General features: G+C 52.8%; 3 protein-coding genes across 3 annotated transcripts; all 3 read right to left on the bottom strand.

Moving 5' to 3' along the window:
• Window positions 1-831: 831 nt before the first annotated feature.
• Window positions 832-1,146, bottom strand: LOC133266268 (feather keratin 1-like). Its single transcript, XM_061447498.1, has one exon. It carries the CDS (start codon window positions 1,144-1,146, stop codon window positions 832-834), a length of 315 nt encoding a protein of 104 aa, XP_061303482.1.
• A 3,683-nt stretch (window positions 1,147-4,829) lies between these two features.
• On the bottom strand, window positions 4,830-5,184 carry LOC133266266 (feather keratin 1-like). The gene has a single exon (XM_061447496.1). It carries the CDS (start codon window positions 5,139-5,141, stop codon window positions 4,830-4,832), a length of 312 nt encoding a protein of 103 aa, XP_061303480.1. The 5' UTR covers window positions 5,142-5,184.
• A 4,609-nt stretch (window positions 5,185-9,793) lies between these two features.
• On the bottom strand, window positions 9,794-10,482 carry LOC133266337 (feather keratin 1-like). The gene is made up of 2 exons (XM_061447542.1): window positions 10,406-10,482; window positions 9,794-10,163 (listed from the first exon to the last, which is right to left on the bottom strand). The coding sequence occupies exons 1-2, from the start codon at window positions 10,480-10,482 to the stop codon at window positions 9,794-9,796; spliced, it is 447 nt and encodes a 148-aa protein (XP_061303526.1).
• Window positions 10,483-12,834: the final 2,352 nt, after the last annotated feature.

The raw sequence follows: 12,834 nt of genomic DNA, 5'->3' as shown, positions 1-12,834 counted from the left end.
TCAGTGCAACACTGACCCACACCTGTGTCAGAGGAGGATCTCAGAGCAGGAAGGGTGGAGATCTGGGTACACTGCATAGGATACCCAAGGCCCTTGCATCAGGTAGGGCGTGGGACAAAACCCAAATGGTCTCATGAGTCTGTGGCGACTCCATCAGAGGCATGCTCATGGCAGTGTTGTCATGTTCAAGACTGTCTTTGAACCAGTGCTGGCTCAAACCTCTGTCATGCGTGAAAGCACCCCAGGTGTCAGTCTTTGTTGATTGTGGTGGCATATTTCCCAGCAGAATCCTTGTGGCCTTTTTCACCTGTCCTGACGGCCTGTTGAGCCCTGGCTTTGTGCTGCGTGAAGTTGGAAGAGCTTTGGTAGAAGAAAGGGCCAGGAGGTGTCAGAGTTTGAGATGCAGGAGAACTTTATTGGGAGAAAAGCATGAAAACGTGTAAGCATAAGGAGGAAGAGAGCTGAGATGCAAGAAGGGTGACCATGCACTGAGGTCTTCTGTTTGCAACAGATCTTGTCAGAGCACCAAGGTCGTCTTGGCTTGACTTGGGATGAACCCATTGGAGGTCCCCCAGTGCTGTTCAGCCTTTGGTGGGGCAAACAGTATTGCACGCAGCAGATGGGATGGTGCAGAGAAGGAATTTGGAGAAGAGGAAGACATCCATGGGCCATCTTACCAGGGCTGGCCCTTCCCTGCTTGCTTAGTGCCAGAAGAGAAGGAGCTGCGGAAGGTGAACTAGTGTGCCAGCATTACCCCAGACGGGCATCCTCAGTCCATGTCTTTGCTTCTAGAATGTACGTGAGTGGTTTCATGCGTGTTGTCAATGGCCCTTAGCAGATGTTGCAGCCTCTTCCTCTGCCGTAGCAGCCCAGGCCTCCGAAGCCGTAGCCAAGGCCATAGCCGAAGCCCCCAGAGGAGACGGGCACTCCCTGGGCGCTGAGGACGTTGCCCACGGCAGCGGATGAGGAGGATCCGACGGCGGTGCTCTGGGGGAAGGAGCTGAGGATGGGTCCTGGCAGGGTGACCAGCACGGCGGGAGGCTGGATGACGACGCGGGAGTCCTCGCACTGCCTGACACAGGGCTCGTTGCAGCTGTTGGCCAGCGGGGTGGGTCCGCAGGGGCGGCAGAGGTCGTAGCAGGCCATGTCTGTGGTGTGGAGGGGCCCTGGGAGAGCAGGGAAGAGGAGAGGAGGGGAGAGGAGAAGATGGAAGAGAGGGCGTAGGGAGAGCAGAGGGCGTGGGGGTGCGAGGGGCGGTGGTGCAGGAGGGCGAGGCAGTGGGGAGGCTGGTGTGGGGCTGTGGGTCTGGGGAGGCGTGAGGGGTGCTGAGGCTGGGGCAGAGCGTGCTGGAAGAGCCGGGGCAGGGGGGCAGGAGCAGAGGGCAAGGGGCTTGAGGCTCACCTTGTTGAGCGTGCAGGAGAAGGCGTCAGCAGAGGCGAGTGAGGGACAGAGGCTCTGGGCCGGCTTTTATGCTGGTCCTGCAGTGCCTGAGGGGGCTGAGACAGTCTTTGTGCATGACAGCATGTTTGTGCAAGCAGCTGGTGCATGTCAGATCCTTGCAGGTAATTACCTGTGGTTGTGTTTTCCTTTCAAGAATTCTGGAATTTCATGTCGTCCTGTTGAGGACGTGTCCTTCTGGCCCTGGCGGCAGCTTTCAAGTATTAGAGACCAAAGGCTTGGTGTTGATGGTGCATGTCAGGGCATTTGGCAGAACATGCAATGACAGTATTGGAGAGGTGGGTTGTCATCAGTGATGTCATCCTGTGGCACTCGTGTCTGTGGTTTGTGGGTTTCTTGCAGTGCTTCCTGATGGCTGAAATAGAGCTCATCCCTTTGTATCAGTGAGAAAATCAAGAGAGTGGATGTGGCACACTAGAGCCTGGACAACCTGATCTGTGCCCAGTGTTAGGCTCCATTTATGTTTCTCAGATTTACAGGACAACCTCTTCAGTTATTTCAACTCTATGTTCTGAGGTCATAACGAAATCCAGTGAAGACACAAGAAACCAGGGCTCTACTCATATTTGCCCAGTGTAGGGTAACACATAAATCCTCTTCTTCAGAAGACAAGTCATAACCTGTCCTGGGTTCAGCAGTAGCAGTCATTTTTCTCCTCCTTGGTAGCTGGTGTAGTGCAGTGTTTTGACTTTCAGCTCGGGAACAGAGCTGATAACAAGGATGTTTTGGTTTGGCCAAGGACTTTGTGAGCCTCATGCTCTGCCAGGGGGGAGGGGAAGCCAGGAGGAAGCAGAGACAGGACACCTGACCCAAACTGACCAAAGAGCTATTCCATACCACAGCACGTCATGCCCAGGAGGTAACTGGGAGTTAGCCGGAAGGGCTGGGAGACTGCAGGGTTGGAGGAGGTATCGGTCGGAGCTTGGTCGGGCTGAGGGGGGCGAGTTATCGGTCAGCGGGTGGTGAGGAGTTGTATTCTGTTCCCTTGTTATTTCCTTTATCATTATTATCATTGGTGGTAGCAGTAGTGATTTGTGTTATACCTTAGTTACTAAACTGTTCTTATCTCAACCCGTGGGAGTTGCATTCTTTTGATTCTCCTCTCCGTCCCTCCGAGAGCAGGGGGAGGGCAAGAAAGGGGGGGAAGTGAGCGAACGAATTATCTGACTGGGTTTAAACCACGACAACCTACAACATCTAAGTCTTCTCATAGTGTACTTATGACCAAAAATATATAATTACCTGCCAGTGGTAAGAGTGCTCCTTCTTCCTGCTCTGTCATGGTTTCGATGTTACTTGTGTCACTCTTGGAAACACGAAAGTCTCAGCATTCCAGGAGCTGCTGGATCTGCTTCAAAAGCATTTAAGGGTTAGCTGATGCTTTGTACCTTCCAGATTGGAGGTTTGGTCTGATGCCTTTCCACAACGTAGTGGTTTCTGAGTGAACTGCCAGACAAAAGGTGATGTGCAGGAGACAGCAATTTCCAGGTGATAATGGCTGCATAATGACCCTACAGCCCTTTCTTGCCACGTGTTCTGCCTAAATAGTGCCTCATTTTGACCTCATGGCGCTGCTCCCAGCATACCTCAGGCCCCACCAAAAGCTGGGGCAGCCAAAATCAGAGCAAGAGTTGAGTGAACAGTCACATGCACCCCAGGATGCGGTTTGCCCCCTTGTCTGCCAGGGCACACTGCTGACTCCTATTGAACCTGCTGCCAGGCAGCACCCCCAGGTGCCTTTCTGCAGGGCTGCTCTCCAGGAACTCCTCTCCCAGGCTGTGCTTGTGTCCAGCATCGCTCCATCCCAGGCGCAGAATCCAGCATTTGTGCTTCTTACATTTCATGCCATTGATGGTTGCCCAATGCTGCAACCTATCTAGATCCTCCTGCAAGACCTCTTGTCCTTCAGGAGAATCAACAGCAACTCCCAGTCCCATCAGCAAGCTTGTGAACAGTGCATTCAACTGCTGCCTGTAGAGGTGTGATAAAAATATTGTCCAGAAATGTCCCTAGAATGGAGTAATGGGAAATATTGCAGGTGACCCTTCACAAAGCACATCTAGCTCCATTCACTTTGAGACTTTCAGCCCTGCTCTTCAGCAGTTCTTTCTCCAATGTATGGTGTACCTGCTCATGTCACATTTGAACAACTTGTCCAGGAGGATGTTGTGAAGGACAAGAGTTCAGCCAGGTCAGATGCCAAGTCTTGTTTGTGGGGAGAAGTGACCCCGTGTAGCAGGAATATCTGTGGGACCAATGGGTTAGAAACCGTCTTAGGAGAGAATGACGTTGTGGTCCTAGTGGAGCAGAAACGGACCATGAGATGACAACCTACCCTTGTAAGAAAAGTGCCCACGAAACTCCAGGGCTGCATTCAGAGGTGTTGCAGTGGGTAAGGGGAGGGCAGCATCCCTTGCTCATCAGAAATGTTGAGGAGAATGCCATGTGAGATTCATTTCTTGGTGCCCCAGTGAGGAAGGTCTTGGACTTTCTGGAGCAGGAGCAGTGCAGGGTCACCAAGAGACTGGAGGGTCTGCATCATCTTTCATAGAGGCTGAGAAGTGAGCCAACCAAGAGAGAAGGATGTGCAGGGTGCCCATCATCAATGGGAATAAAGCCCTGATGGCAGGGAAAGAAGTGGTGGGAACCAAGCTCTTGTTACTGGTGTGCACATGCAGAAGAGGCCCTGGGTACAAGGGGAAAGAGATGGGATTGCATGGACAAACCAGGCAAGCCTTTTTGCCCGTGTGGAAGGGCAAAGAGTGGAAGAGGTGGTGGAGTCTCTGTGCTGTGAGCTACTGAAAACCCAACTGGCCATGGTCCCACACCTGCAGCTCTAGTTGTCCTGTTCATGAAAAGGGATTAAGTCAGCTCCTCTGGAGAGGTTCCTGCTGTTGAAAGTGATTCTGAGGAGACTCGGGCTGGGATGCTGGAAACTTTATTGAGACAAAAGAATGAAAATGTAAGAGCAGCAAAAGTACCAAGTGGAAGTGAAACAGCCTGAGGTGCAAGGAGTGCAACCATGAGCAGAAGACTTCTGCTTGCAGTTCTTCCTGCCCTGCAGCGCAAGCAGCATAGCAGAGGTCCTCCAGTATTCTTTGACTTGTAAGAAGGGGTTTGCAGCAGAGAGTTGTGGACACAGGCAAAGAGATGATGCAAAGAAGGAAGTCGTACAACAGGAGGAGGTGCAGGGGCAATATTTTCAGGCATCCTGGGCAGGCCCCGTGCCCTATTTCTTCCCTTGGTGGCTCGAGATGAGGAGCTGTGGACAGGAGGTCCCCATGTCAGGAACTGCCCAGAACTGCATCCTCAGACCTTGCCATGGCTTCGAGGGTTTCGGTGGCTGGCTTCAGGTGTGTTGTCAATGGCCCTTAGCAGATGTATCCCCTTCCTCTGCCGTAGCAGCCCAGGCCTCCGAAGCCGTAGCCAAGGCCGTAGCCGAAGCCCCCAGAGGAGACAGGCACTCCCTGGGCGCTGAGGACGTTGCCCACGGCAGCGGATGAGGAGGATCCGACGGCGGTGCTCTGGGGGAAGGAGCTGAGGATGGGTCCTGGCAGGGTGACCAGCACGGTGGAAGGCTGGATGACGACGCGGGAGTCCTCGCACTGCCTGACACAGGGCTCGTTGCAGCTGTTGGCCAGCGGGGTGGGTCCGCAGGGGCGGCAGAGATTGTAGCAGGCCATGTCTGTGGTGTGGAGGGGCCCTGGCAGGGGACAGGAGAGGAGAGAATGGAAGAGAGGGTGTGGGGAGAGAGGAGGGCGTGGGGGTTCGAGGGGCGGTGGTGCAGGAGGGCGAGGCAGTGGGGAGGCTGGTGTGGGGCTGTGGTGCTGGGGAGGCGTGAGGGGTGCTGAGGCTGGGGCAGAGCGTGCTGGAAGAGCCGGGGCAGGGGGTCAGGAGCAGAGGGCAAGGGGCTTGAGGCTCACCTTGTTGAGCGCGCAGGAGAAGGCGTCAGCAGAGGCGAGTGAGGGACAGAGGCTCTGGGCCGGCTTTTATGCTGGTCCCCGAGGGGCGGGACAGCCTTTGCGCATGGCAGCATTTGTCAGCAAGCAGCTGGTGCGTGCCACAGCCTGGCAAGTCATGAGCTGGGGCGTGTTCTCCTTCCCACAGTGCTCCCTTTGCATGTCCTCCGGCTGAGGACGTGTCCATCCGGCCCTGGCGGCAGCCTTGAAGTGAGAGTAGGTGTTTGGGACGATTTGCATGGAAGATGCCTGTCAGGCTGTTTTGCAGATACAGCCATGGCCTTGGAGACGTGGGGTGTCATCACTGCGGTCATTCCGTGGCACTTGTGTGTTGTGGTTTTTGGTGCCTTGTGAAGAGGTGGCTCCATGTTCATTGCAGCCCTGTCGGGCTGGTCTGGGCTCTGGAGTTTTGGTGGCATGAGGGGCTGCCTCTTCCATCCCATTTGTTCCCTCCCTGCCTTGCTGCTAAGTGCCTTAGCTTGTCTTTAGGCCTGTCCTTTCCCATTGGGTGAGCTCTGTGGGCGTCAATGTGGATCTCCTGGTGCCCTTTGTGCTTTTATGGTTGTAGCTGGAGAAAGCTGGCTTCCTGCTTGGGGTTTTGCCCTCCTAATGATGTTCCAGGGGGTGGTGCTGAGGGCAGGCCTAGGTTGCCTCTTTGTTAGAGCAGGCTTGTCCTGCTAGCCCAGGTTCAGTGTTGTTGAGGCCTGTGATGTGGGGATTCCTGACAGTGCCGTAGAAGTCGTGTGTTGGCCCCTCTCTAGTGCTTCCCTGATTAGGGGTTGGCACATTTTCAGTCCGGACTCTGGTGTGACGCATTGCTAGATGTGGGGCACCTCACAAAGGCAGTTGTGGTTCTGGAGAGCCTGTGAGGATGTCAGTGGAAGAGGTTTTACGGAGCAGTTGCCAGTGGAATCGTGCACCAGGTTTGTGATCTTTGCCTGGGGTAGTGCCACTGCGTGACGCCATTTCTCTGCTCAGTGTTGACAGGTGAAAGTTGATTTGGAGATTAAAGAGGGGTTTGGATGCAGAGATGCTTTACATGGCCACAGAGGTTGGGCCCTGTTAGTGGTGGATTCATGCAGAGGGGTTGATGCCTGGCAAGGCCTGCCCCAGTTCATCCAAGGTGAGTGTTTTGCAGGCTGATTGTCAGGTGAGCTGTTTTGTGGTTGGGGAAATTGAAGGGAGGTCAGAGGGAGAGCTTTTGGACTGGATGCATGGAAGTCCCTGGGGCATGAAGGTAACCAATAATACTGAGGGAGCTGCCTGTAGTTCTTGGGAGGTGTGTCTTATGTATCTTAGGAGAGTTAATAGTGCCTGGAAGTGGTTCCTGAACAGGAGGAAAGAGCTGAATGGCCTCTTCTTTTGAAGAAGACTAGGAAGGCACAACTGGGAAGCTAGAAGCTCTTGAGTCTGATCATGTTCCCATAGAAGGTGATGTAGGAAGTCTTCCTAGAAAGGACTGTGAATGTCTTCCCAGGAAGGACAAGAAATTGAGATGAAGTTCTAGCATATATTTGCAAATGGTAAATCATGCTTGATTGAACTCTGTCTCCTCTCCATGGGAGTGCCCATCATTGTGGATGAGGTGACAGCCATAGCTGGTGCTTACCTTGAATTTCTTTGTAAAGTCTTTGACCCTTTCACCCCTCACATGCTCATCCACAAGCTGACAAAGTACCTTTTGTGTCTGGTGCCAGTGCACTGGGCTTCTGCGTAGTTGAAGGGCTGAGCCCAGCAGCTTGTGATGAGTAGCACAAAGTCCATTTGAGGGCAAGTCTCAAGTAGTGTAGCTCAAGAGTTGTACGTGGGGCCAGCCCTGTGCCACATCCTCCTTAAGGACCGGGCCAATGTGATGGAGTGACCCCACAGCAAGTGGTCAATTCATAGTCCTCATTTTGAAAAAGCTAGAAAGAAGAGCCGGGCTAACTACAGGCTGGTCAGCGTCATCTCTGTGCCAGAAGAGAGCATGGAGCAGATTCTCCTGGTAACTATGCCAAAACACTTGAAAAAGGGAGAGGTCATCACTGACAGCCAGAAGGGCTTCACAGTGGGTGAATTCTTCCCGACAAATTTGGTGTCTTTTTATGAGGGGTTACAAGTTGTCCAGGAGGATGTTGTGAAGGACAAGAGTTCAGCCAGGGCAGATGCCAAGTCTTGTTTGTGGGGAGAAGTGACCCCGTGTAGCAGGAATATCTGTGGGACCAATGGGTTAGAAAACATCTTAGGAGAGAAGGCCCTTTGTGGTCCTGGTGGGGAACAAAGGGACCGTGAGATGGTAACGTACACTTGTAAGAAAAGGGTCCACCAGTCTCCAGGGATGCTTATTGAGGAGTGTTGCAGTTGGTAAGGGGAGGGGACCATGCTTTCCTCGTCAGAAATGTTGAGGAGAATCCCATGTGGGATTCATTTCTTGGCTCCCCAGTGAGGAAGGGCTTGGACTTTCTGGAGCAGGAGCAGTGCAGGGTCACCAAGAGACTGGAGGGTCTGGATCATAAGAGGCTGAGAAGTGAGCCACCCCAGAGAGAAGGATGTGCAGGGTGCCCATCATCAATGGGAATAAAGCTGCTGATGGCAGGGAAAGAAGTGGTGGGAACCCAGCTCTTGTCGCTGGTGTGCAGAAGAAGAGGCCCTGGTGTGCTGGTGCAGAAGAAGAGGCCCTGGGTACAAGGGGAAAGAGATGGGATTGCATGGGCAAACCAAGCAAGCCTTTTTGCCTGTGTGGAAGGGCAAAGAGTAGAAGAGGTGGTGGAATCTCTGTGCTGTGAGCTACTGAAACACCAGGTGGCCGTGGAGCCATGAATGCAGCTCTAGTTGTCCTGTTTAAGAAAAGGGATTAAAGCACCTTCTCTGGAGAGGTTCCTGCTGTTGAAAGTGATTCTGAGGAGACTCAGGCTGGGATGCTGGGGACTTTATTGAGACGAAAGAATGAAAATGTAAAAGCAGCAAAAGCACCAAGTGGAAGTGAGACAGTCTGAGGTGCAAGGAGTGCGACCATGAGCAGAAGTCTTCTGCTTGCAGTACGTTTTGGCAGAGCACTGACCTCGTCCTTCCCTGCAGTACAAGCAGCATAGCAGCGGTTCCCCAATTGTCTTTGACTTGTAAGAAGGGGCTTGCAGCAGAGAGTCCTGGACACAGGCAAAGAGATGATGTGAGGAAGGAAGTAGTACAACAGGAGGAGGTGCAGGGGCAATATTTTCAGGCATCCTGGGCAGGCCCCGTGCGCTGTTTCTTCTCTTGGTGGCTCGAGATGAGGAGCTGTGGACGGGAGGTTCCCATGTCAAGAACTGCCCAGAACTGCATCCTCAGACCTTGCCTTGGCTTCGAGAGTGTGGGTGTCTCCTTCCCACAAGCCTCCCTATGCATGTCCTCCTGTTGGGGACGTGTCCATCTGGCCCTGGCTGCAGACTTCTAGTGCCAGTGTGAAGGGCTGGGCCAGAGGCTTGTGGTCAGCGGCAGGACAAGAAGTTCTGGGCGCAAGGGAAAAAAGGTGAAATTCCGTGGGCAAAGAAGGAAATCCTTTTTAGTGTAAGGAAAGTCAATGAGTGGAAGAGGTTTTGAAGTCTCCAAGGTGGAAACTACTGAAAGCCCAACTAGTCTAAGACAAGCTGCTGTAGCTGGACACTCTAGCTACTAAGTCTGAGTTAGTCAAGTGTGTGCTGGCACTGGGACACTTCATCCAAGGTATGTAGAGGGGAGCGTTATCACATCCAATCATTTCTTTGAGCCATTCATGAGCACGTGTCTTGTTCTGGAAGGCCTCCACCTGCCACTGTGTGTTGTTGTTGGGTGTCCTGGCATTTATCCAAGGAGATGACTGGTGCCCCTTTTCCGCAGACCCTAATGGGCTGTAGAGACCTGATTTTTGATGGGTGAAGTTGGAAGAGCCTTGGTAAAAGAAAGGAAGAGGAGGCTTCTCAGGCTGGGATGCAGGAGAACTTTATTGAGGTAAAAGAGTGAAAAAATAAAAGCAACAATTAGGAAGGAGAAGGTCTGATGTGCGAGTGACCCCTTGCCAAGGTCTTCTGCTTGCAGGAGACTATGCCAGAGTATCAGGGTCTTCCTGCCTTGCAGAAGGAGCAGATCCATGTAGCTTCCCCCAATGGTTTTTGCCGTTTGAGATGTTTTTCACAACAGAAAGTACATGACATCGCCAAAGGAGCAATGAACAGAATGAAGAGGAAAAAGCAGAGTATCTATGCAATATGACTCAAAGAGGCTGGTCTGGCCTGCAGCCCTGCTTCTTCTCCTGGTCCCTTGAGATTAGAAGCTGTTGTGGGCAGGTCCACTCATCAAAACCAGCAGAGACATGCATCTTCAGTCCATGTCTTTGCTTCTCGAATGTACGTGAGTGGTTTCATGTGTGCTGTCAATGGCCCTTAGCAGATGTTGTATCCCCTTCCTCTGCCGTAGCAGCCCAGGCCTCCGAAGCCGTAGCCAAGGCCGTAGCCGAAGCCCCCAGAGGAGACGGGCACTCCCTGGGCGCTGAGGATGTTGCCCACGGCAGCGGATGAGGAGGATCCGACGGCGGTGCTCTGGGGGAAGGAGCTGAGGATGGGTCCTGGCAGGGTGACCAGCACGGTGGAAGGCTGGATGACGACGCGGGAGTCCTCGCACTGCCTGACACAGGGCTCGTTGCAGCTGTTGGCCAGCGGGGTGGGTCCGCAGGGGCGGCAGAGGTCGTAGCAGGCCATGTCTGTGGTGTGGAGGGGCCCTGGGAGACTAAAGGAGAGGAGAGGAGAGAATGGAAGAGAGGGTGTGGGGAGAGGAGGGTGTGGGGAGAGGAGGGCATGGGGGTGCGAGGGGCGGTGGTGCAGGAGGGGGAGGCAGTGGGGAGGCTGGTGTGGGGCTGTGGTGCTGGGGAGGCGTGAGGGGTGCTGAGGCTGGGGCAGAGCGTGCTGGAAGAGCCAGGGCAGGGGAGCAGAAGCAGAGGGCAAGGGGCTTGAGGCTCACCTTGTTGAGCGCGCAGGAGAAGGCGTCAGCAGAGGCGAGTGAGAGACAGAGGCACCGGGCCGGCTTTTATGCTGGTCCTTGAGTGCCCGAGGGGGCTGAGACAGTCTTTGTGCATGACAGCATGTTTGTGCAAGCAGCTGGTGCATGTCAGATCCTCACAAGCAATTAGTTGTGGTTGTGGTTTCCTTATTGCAATTCTGCGATTTCATGTCCTCCTGTTGAGGACGTGTCCTTCCGGTCCTGGCGGCAGCTTTCAAGTGGGAGTATGACAGGTCAAAAGCCTGGTGCCCCTCTGGCTTCTTCTTGTAGCTGGAAGGAATGGGACCACCTTCTTAGAGTAATAGCCTTTGGGGCCATCCCTGTGGGTGGTGTTTCAAGCAGGTACAGGAGGTCTTTTTGTGTGAGCAGGCCATTGTTCTGGTAACCCTAGTTCATGTCTGGAAATCCCTGTGATGTGCATAACTCTGCCAGGCTCCCCAAACTCTTGTATTTGCTCCTCTGTATCAGCTCCATTATTTTGAGCTGACACATTTTTAGCCTGGGCTCTGACGTGACACGTTGCTTTACGTAGGCACATCAGAAGGGTAGGTGAGTTTCTGGGTGAGTCTGTGAGTGTGTTGAGAGGAGGAGGGGTGTTAGGAGCATCAACCTGGGGAGTTTGATGGGCCAGGGCCTTTAAGATACTTACACTGGGGTAGGTACAAAGGGTGAGGTCACTTCTCTACAGAATATTTAACAGGCAGAAAGTGGACTTGAGGATTGATGAGGGGACTAGGGGTGAAGATACCATGCTGAGGCTGAGTCCTGTTGGTGGTGGCTGCATGCTGATAGCTTAATGACTTCCAAGGCCAGACCTAATTCAACAAAGTTGAGTCTGTTATAGGCTGATTGTCAGGTGAGCTGTTCTAGCAGATTAGGGAAATGAAAGGAGGTAGGAGGGAGTGCTTTGGGACTGGACGTATGAAAGTCTCTATGGTATGACACTTCCTAGCCACAAATGTTGAGGGAGCTGGCTGATGCCCCTGGGGGGCCCATCTTGATTATTTTTGAAAGTTGATAGTGCTTGGGTTCTTTCTCTGAAAGCTAGAGGAGAACTCACAAAGCTCCCCTGTGTTGAAGAAGATAGTAAGGAAGAACAGGGAAAGTAGAGGCTGTTGAGTCTGATCTTATACCTGTGGAAAAGGGTCAGTGCAAATAATTCCAGAAACAACTGCCAGTGCCATGAAAAACAAGAAAGTGATGGGGAGTTCAGTGTGGATTTGCAAAGTGAAAATCATGCTTGATTGATCTCTGTGTCTCCCACATGGACGTGAGTAGATTTCTGGATGAGGAGACAGCCCTTGCTGGTGTTTACATAATATTTTTATTAAACTTTTGATGCTTCAAAGGCCTGGGATGTGTCGTGGTTTAAACCCAGACAGGTAATTCGTTCACTCACCCCCCTCCCTTCTTTCCCTCCCCCTACTCCCGGAGGGACGGAGAGGAGAATCGAAAAGAATGCAACTCCCATGGGTTGAGATAAGAACAGTTTAGTAACTAAGGTATAACACAGATCACTACTGCTACCACCAATGATAATAATGATAAAGGAAATAACAAGGGAAGAGAATACAACACCTCAGCACCAGCTGACCGATAACTTGCCCCCCAAGCCCGACCAAGCTCCGACCGATACCTCCTCCAACCCTGCAGTCTCCCAGCCCTTCCGGCTAACTCCCAGTTACATCCTGGCCATGACGTGCTGTGCTATGGAATACCTCTTTGGTCAGTTTGGGTCAGGTGTCCTGTCTCTGCTTCCTCCTGGCTTCCCCTCCTCCCTTCCAGAGCATGAGGCTCACAAAGTCCTTGGCCAAACCAAAACATCGCTATCAGTTCTGCTCCCAGGCCGAAAGTCAAAACACTGCACTGCACCAGCTACCAAGGAGGGGAAAAATGACTGCTACTGCTGAACCCAGGACAGGATGCTAGGGCAGAGGAAGAGTCATCAACATCTGCTAAGGGCCTTTGACAGCACCCTGACAACCACCGACAACACACTGGAAGCAATGCAAAGGACTGAGGATGCACATCCATACTATTCCTGGCACATATATCTGCTGTCCACAGGTTCTCAAGGCACCAAGAAAGGAAGCAGAGCCTGGGGCCAGTACGTGCTGCCTGGTGACATGCTCCATGGACCTCCTCCTGCTCTCTCACTTCCTTCTCTGCATCAACCATCTGCTATATCCAGTACTGTTTGGCACAACCAGCATCTCACAAGCTAAGAAAGATTCAGGGGACCTTTAGTGGGCTCCTTCCAATTCAGGACAGGAAGACCTTGGTGCTCTGCCAAAATCTACTGCAAACAAGAGACCTCAGTGGATGGTTGCTGTACTCACACCTTAGACCATCACTACCACCTTATGCTTGTATGTTTTCACTCTTTTGCCTCAATAAAGTTCTCCTGCTTCCCAGCCTGTGACATCTC

This window comes from Pezoporus flaviventris, unplaced genomic scaffold (genome assembly GCF_033815535.1).
Source record: "Pezoporus flaviventris isolate CSIRO_AGI_PZ_B2104156 unplaced genomic scaffold, CSIRO_AGI_Pfla_v1 ptg000007l, whole genome shotgun sequence".
Lineage (NCBI taxonomy): Eukaryota > Metazoa > Chordata > Aves > Psittaciformes > Psittacidae > Pezoporus > Pezoporus flaviventris.
Note: the sequence above shows the minus strand (reverse complement) of the source record. Positions and strands in the feature narration are given on the sequence as shown.

Bases quoted from the DNA above. Each gene is read 5' to 3' on its own strand.
- LOC133266268 (XM_061447498.1), bottom strand. From the start codon at position 1,146: ATGGCCTGCTACGACCTCTGCCGCCCCTGCGGACCCACCCCGCTGGCC.
- LOC133266266 (XM_061447496.1), bottom strand. From the start codon at position 5,141: ATGGCCTGCTACAATCTCTGCCGCCCCTGCGGACCCACCCCGCTGGCC.
- LOC133266337 (XM_061447542.1), bottom strand. From the start codon at position 10,482: ATGCACAAAGACTGTCTCAGCCCCCTCGGGCACTCAAGGACCAGCATA. The intron at 10,164-10,405 runs TCGCCTCTGCTG...CACACCCTCTCT, and splicing joins CCGGTGCCTCTGTCTCTCAC to TCCATTCTCTCCTCTCCTCT.